Genomic DNA, 7,136 nt, shown 5'->3' on the forward strand with positions numbered 1-7,136 from the left:
TATTCGCACTCAAACGGTCGAAAAGTTCAGTGTGGCTCATTGCACACGTCCCACCCTCAACGGCCGCCATCTTAGTGACGTGGAGTAAATGACGTATATTTCATTTTTCGGGGGGTCGGACAACAGCGACACAAGCGGCACCATGGGGGATATCACCTACTGATGGAATCCCGTAGATATACAGTATGCAGTATCTATGTGGAATCCCGGCAAATGCTCACGTTTGCTCGCTAGTGTAAACCGCAGCACATTTTCAGACATTGACGTTGTGGCGTATTTTCGGCTTTACTGGACAGAGACTGTGGTTTCATATGTGTGGACCGAGGCTTGATGTGTTGTAAATATTAACAAAATGGGGGCAGCAAGCACGGCTTGATTTGAGACTACTTACCCTGTCGAAATCTGTGCACTTAACGAGTAAGTACACAGTGTGCATCGTGTACTACAATCTAGCCTCTGATATAATACAATGAAATGGGCTTAATTTCATCAAGCGCCTTTCTACAAACAAATAGACTTTGGAAACAGGTAAGCGCCCCAAAACGATGTATTTAATCCTCTCAGATGACAAGAACTTTATTTATCTGACACAATAGAGTAATTCATGTTAAATCAGCTTTAGAGATCAAGGTAGGACCAAAAATAAATATACAATGCGGAATCTGGTTCTCAAATCATCAGGTGATGAAGGCAGCGTGCAGGAGCTGGTCCTAGTTGTTGAAACAACATGGAAATCAATCAGTGTAAACCGTAAAAAAATGAGCAAAAAACTGAGCAAAAAAATAAATAAGCAAGTAGAAGCGTAGATAACAGAAAAAAAATTCTTTTGTTTGACTTGTTGTTGGTTGAAATAAACCAATTTATTATTTTGCTGGAGTGAACGGAAGAGAGAACGCGCTTGAATTAGTGTGTCATGATCTGGCCATTAGAGGAGTGACCGGCCCGGCCCGGCCCAGGCCCGGCCCGGCCCGGCCCGGCCCGACCCGACCCGACCCGACCCGACCTTGACCACGAGCATCTAATGGTCCCGGGTCTTTTCCAGACGGGAACGATAAGACAGCTATGTCGTCAAATGTTTCATTATTGTTGTTATTAGTACATACAAAGTTGAAAATTGACTCCAATTCATACATGGTCATATTAAAACGGATTCACACGAGGCGTTCAAACAGCATCACGTGACTTCTTGTCCCGGAAGTAGGATTAAGACCGTTGTTCTTCACCGCCTCCGCCATTCCTCATTTTCAGCGACCGACGACGGCCACCGACTCAGCCACGGCGACACTCGGACGAAGACAACTACCAGCACACGCACGACGAATTTCAACTATTCAGAGCATTGTTTCTAAATCTTCTCATCGGACCGTTTTTGTTGAAAGCGACCAGACCGATTTTTCCTCCGTTAACCGTCGTTCACCGAACAAAGACTTGGATCGAACAGCGACGTCAGCACCAGGTTAGCACTGTTTTCAGTAGCACTAACGGCTGAAAAGCGTGTTTGTGTGTTGTAATTATGTCAATATGACAATCGGTATCATATTTGTAAGCCGTGGTTGTTTAACGTGGACATTTTTTGTTCAAAGGAGAATTCTGGTCAGAGACGTTAGCTTTAGCCGGCTAAGCTACATGTTCTGCGCCAGTGGAAATTTCCAGACCTGTCGCTGTTGCGTAACCTCGGGTGGAGGGGTGGTGCTGTTGTTTCACAGCCACAGGCCTCGGACTTTGGAACCCGACTCCTTTCGCTGTTTCCCATGCTTTGGGAGTTATAAGATGGGACATATTATTTACATATACACACATTCTTAGATAGAATGCATTTTGCTTTGTTGACATCTGTTGCTGTCAGACAAGGTACATGTTACATAATCTGATTGTAATTTATTCTTTCTGTAAATATGTATTTGCTTTGATTTCATAGGTACATACTTATCGTTACCATTTTGTCATAGTTACCTCTGTGCTGCTCTCACGCTGGAATTTCCCTGAGTGATAAAGTCCACCTTTTGCTGACTTGTTTTTTTTTTCCCTTTTCAGGTACAAACAATGGCCAAGGGAGAAGATTTGCGCTCTCCTGTGACACACACGCGACACAGCGACAGCCTCAGCGTGGTCTTTTGATAAGGATAGCCCTCCCTCTGCGTGGCTCCCGCTCCCGTTCCCGCAGCAGCTCGGTGGCAGTAGCCGCTCCTCTGGCTCCGATCGCCACAGAGGACGGGGCAGGTACAGGGGACGTAACAGGTCATCGTCTTCATCTTCTTCCAGCAGATCCACGTCTCGCCCCAGGTCCCGCTCATATCCCCGCTGTCACAGACCTTCCTCGCGCTGTCGCTGTGACAACCACCCTGCCTATGGCCGCAACCGCCATCCGCCGATCACCACCGCGGCGTTACAGGGCTCAACTCCCGCTCTTACAGCCGCTCCCCCTCTCCAAATAAGCACTCGCATCGTAGACATCACAGGTCACGCTCCCGGGTCTCAGCGAGGTGTGAGCAGGTACAACAGGGCTGACAACCGGTTTGAAGGCAAGTCTCCCAGATCCCCATCTAGAAGCCACAGGAGCCGGGCGAGGTCCAGGTCTGCGGAAAGTTCTGTCAGCTTGACCGTGGAGGGTGAGTCGTCGTATTGTGCTCATTGCTTTCATTGATGGGCCTTGGAAGAGGTTCCTGTTGGTGCTAAGACCATTTCTTTGAACACTTGTCAGACAAAAGAGAACTCCTCGAAGCTGCAAGGACGAATGCCATGAAGATCATGGGAGTGGAGAGGCTCGACATCCCAGAGAGTGTGAGAACAATCCTGCCTGAGCAGTCTGAAAAGGTGTCGCCAGAGCCAGAGACAGGGGTGAGACAAGAGTCTGACAAGACGCCATCACAGGTGGGTGTCAGAGAGTATCTGTCAGTCGGTAGCCCCGAAAGTAGCAGCCGTTTGATCGTCGCTATGTGAAAGCCGAGGAGCGTCGATCGCTAGTACAGCGCCGCGCTGTCCATCCTGGATTAGATGGCCAGATGGAACATGTCCCCACTTGCCTTGATAAGACATGTGAGGGATAATGTCAGCACTGATGGGTAGTAACGATGTCCTCTGTGGACGTTGAAATAAGTTCCCTCTATTCCTCAGTATGCAAACAGTGTTATGACCTCGCTGTCGATAAGATGCGCGTGTGTTGTTGAATTTCCTGTGTGTTGTTTAACCCTTGGACCCCTGCGGCAATACACATCCTTTCTGTATTTATTCCTGTCTTCATAGATAACATGACAGTGGTCTCCACTCAGCTGGCGCCTGGGATTAAGTGGCTGTCATGTGACTTGGGTGACGACAATATGTGTTTGCGTAAAAGGTTGACCGCTAATTCTTGTACACAATGCGTTCTTCCTCAGGTAGAGACTGCACATAGATCACTTCACATGTAGATGTGCTGCACACAGTTGATTGACCAGCTAATCTAGACATACAGTCACTCATGTTAGATTCACACTGCATGTAGGCCGTGACATTCTGACATGACAAATGTGTGTGCTTGACGTTGAAACTGGGTTATTGTTATTTAGCAGAATCCCTCACTCGCTGATGGAGCGCAGGCGTGTGGACTGCATTATAGTGACTATTCCTGTCAAGAGAACTAAAAACAGATGAAGAACTCCTCTCCATATGCCAAAGATAAGTTGGTACATGAGGCGTGTGCTAGAGGGGAAGGGAAAGCCTGCGTCACCACCATTCTGCCGCCCTAGACAGAGAAGACATCCTCTTCTCTTTTTTTTTTTTTATAAATTGTTTTCTTTGGACATTTGTCTTTAAAATTCTGTCAAGGAGCTGACGTTTTCATTTAATGGTCTATTTATAGCCTGTCAGCAGCAGCAGCAGCAGCAGTAGGAGGAGAAAATGTGCATGAGCGTACAGTTTGTTGAAGCTAAGTTAGAAGAAGATCTTTAAGTGTTTTGAGATGACTTAGTGACTTCAGACTGTCAAAGCTCACCCTGCCTCCAGTTGGGTGCTTGTGTCTAACTAGGTGGTATTTTTGTCTTTTCTAAAACAGTGCGAGGAGACGGATCCGGACGCGTCCAGCCCAAAAGTTGTCCCCAAAAAGGAAACTCATCACGTTCAGCATTAACGTAAGATTTTTTTTTTCTTTTCTGACAGTTTCATCAGCTTCGTCAGTACATAACCACGGACCTAACTCTTGTTTTTTTTTTTTTCATTTGTCTCCTTTCAACAGAATTCCGTGGCCAAAACCAACCGTGTCGGCTGCGTGTGGTGCTAAGGTAACTCCCAGAGTGGACACCTATGACAGCAGGACACCCTATGGCCACTGGGTTCCAGTGAGATCAGGCCAATCCTCCAGAGCACGCAAACGCACACTCACATCCCACTAGCGTGGCAGAGCACATGGACACTATCCAAACTGTAAATATCTTGTACATTTCATCTTCCATCATTTCATGGCAGATGTTTTCCTTTCAGATGTTAAGGAGGAAGTGAAGAATACACTTCAGGTGCGATTATTTCTTTCCCATTGTGTAAAGTACTGTTCCAAATAAAATATTTATTTGATTCAGCTGTTTCTTTCCTCTTTTCTCATGAAGTCACAGCTAGTGGATATTTTAATTTCCTTCAAGACAAGAAGTGATCTGAAGTGGACAGGCAGTCAAACATCTGTCGGTTTACCACAGTGACAGATGTGTTAATGAATGTCAGAGTACATGCACAATTCCAGATATGTTCTCATAAAAATGGTTCAAAGGTTTGATGCTAACTAGTTGGACCTTCATCCCGTCCACACGGTGTCAGTATTACCACGTTTATGGGTTCACTGCCTCACTTGGTTGCCAGGAAATGGGTTTTGTTTTCATTATGAGCACGTTTGTTTTTGGGCAGAAGACTGTTAACACACATGATAAACACCCATTTGCAGCCACACGTTGACACTTGAAAACCTGGGATTAAACATGTTATTTTGACAAGGTGTCTGCAGTGAAGTGTTCTGGAAGTTACGATACGAAATGTTTTTCATGTACTTTATTTAGGTAAGAAAAAGGATTGTCCAGTTTAAAGTAGATTAATTTGCTGCAAGTGACCCTGAATCCTATTGGAGGAAATCTGAGCAGCAGTAGACTGGATCTTCCTGGTTTTAAAAAAAGATAGGAAATCAATCATCAGTGCAGTAGAACACAAAGTTCTGTCGCTTGTTCATCTGCTGGTCTTGTGGCTCCACTGTGCTCTCTGGGCATGCAATAAATTTATTCTGATCAGCTGCCTTGGAAGTAATCAACATGAAATACAACACCACAAGTGCGGTTTGAGTCACACAGGTCTCATTCAGGGCTGCTGTGAAGCTCCGTCCTGCAGAGGGTGCCGCACCATGGTGTTAACTGATGGGAACCTGTCGTCTTTCATCTCCAGTCACAAGGCCTCTCTGCTTATGCACCACCTCAGGGCCTGTTGGTAGAACTGAGACGTGGATGAAAGTGAATGGGTTTCAGTTGTTGGTCTGAATCACTCTCCATCAATACACAGCTGTGGCTGCTGCTTGTCTTCTCTCACCATGTCCCCGGGGTTGGACGTTCATTAATTCTCACGCTCTGAAGCTCGCTGTCATGAGACCACAGACAGTAAACCCACTGAACGACTAAGTGTGTAAGATTAATGGATAATTGGAAGTGGTTTATTTCAAACTGGTTTAGAAATAGTCTCAACAGTGCTGTTTTTACGTACTTTTATTGTACGAAGAAACAGCCATGAATAAATGAAATCCTTATATTTAGTTAAAAAAGGAGACTTAAAATACACATGAACCATCCACAGACTTCTGCTGTGACTAACAGAGCAATGCATCCAGTCCCCACTGAGTGACTTAGACAGCTGTGCCTCTCTCCAGGTTTTGCTTGATCTCTGCCGTGTATTTGCCGTAGTAACGCTCCGCCTTCTTGTTGAACTTTGCATTCCTCTCGTTGATGTAATCAATGTCTGCATCGTCATTGTAGGCCCTGCGCCGGCTGTACTTGGCCCGCTTCTCGATCCTGACAAAAGCAAATAAAATCAGCTTAAGGAGCATTTCGGAAATGAATATTGTCGGCAGGAGAATGATGTCTTCAAAGCATCGTTGTGCGTCATTCCCTGGCGGCTGAATCCTTGTCTAATACCACAGTCACGTCTGAGACAAAGCTTAGTTGTCCCAAATATAGCACATCCAAGGAAAGAGAAGAGGAACCGACCATGACAGAGAGGTGTGGAAGAAATAAAACCCGATGAGGGTCCTGGTGCTCACAAGCAGCCTCTCCCCCCTTGAACGCAGTCAAAATGAAAGCACCTCTATCAGCTGCGAGCATGAGAGACCGATTTGTTCAGATTCCATTTACACGCATCATCCCTCTGTTCCAAATTGGTGACGAGGTTGGAAACGACACACATAATGGCTAAAATAATGGCTAACCAGGGACGGAGTGTTTGGGTCTTTCTCAGGAGAGAGAGAAGAGAGGACACGGATTTATGGTGTCTGCTCCACAAACCCATGTGGTTTCTGTTCAACAGGTGCTAAAAAGGTCAGACTTTGAAATGAATGAAACAATCGCAGCCAGTGATTTTGTCTCATTTACCTTTAGCTACAAAGAGAACCAAAGGAAGCAGAATGGAAGTTGATTTGTCCAAGGACAGTTCAGTTGGAGATGAATGAGGAATCAGACGATACTTGACTTGTTTTTTGTCTGTGTCTGACTTACTGTTTCTCAACGTCGTCCACCATGCGGTCAATACCCTCCTTTGTAGGGACATGGGTGCCGTGGATCAGGCTATTAGATGTGGGGTGGAAGTCCTCACCGCTGTGGAGGACCAGCAAAGGATTTTAGGAATAGGAATTACCACAGATAATCAGCATTTCAACATATTTCAACTGCCTTTTCTCCTCAGCCATAGTGGTTGCACTCATTCTCATGGCTCCAGGCTGCATGTGTGGCTGCAGCCTTCAAGCTTCAGCCTTTTAGGCCGACAAACCTGCAGGCGCATTGACCCATCGCATGCATGCCGTGCATTTACACTTTAAAATTCCAAAATTATTTCATGAGCGTACAACTATTCCTGAATGTGTCCCCAGGGCCAACGATGGGACACAGACGTTAGCATATAGAAAGTGCTTTGTGTGCATGTGA

The 7,136-nt window shown here is 45.8% G+C and overlaps 1 protein-coding gene across 1 annotated transcript; it reads right to left on the reverse strand.

Moving 5' to 3' along the window:
* Positions 1-5,845: 5,845 nt before the first annotated feature.
* On the reverse strand, positions 5,846-6,809 carry SYF2 (SYF2 pre-mRNA splicing factor; the record flags this gene model as incomplete). Its single annotated transcript, XM_078621638.1, has 2 exons — positions 5,846-6,011; positions 6,711-6,809. Coding segments are annotated over 2 exons (265 nt in total), but the record flags the coding sequence as incomplete, so codon positions are not given.
* Positions 6,810-7,136: the final 327 nt, after the last annotated feature.

The sequence above is a fragment of the Lampetra planeri genome, unplaced genomic scaffold (genome assembly GCF_965212315.1).
Source record: "Lampetra planeri unplaced genomic scaffold, kcLamPlan1.2.h2 scaffold_1109, whole genome shotgun sequence".
In the NCBI taxonomy this organism is placed as follows: domain Eukaryota; kingdom Metazoa; phylum Chordata; class Hyperoartia; order Petromyzontiformes; family Petromyzontidae; genus Lampetra; species Lampetra planeri.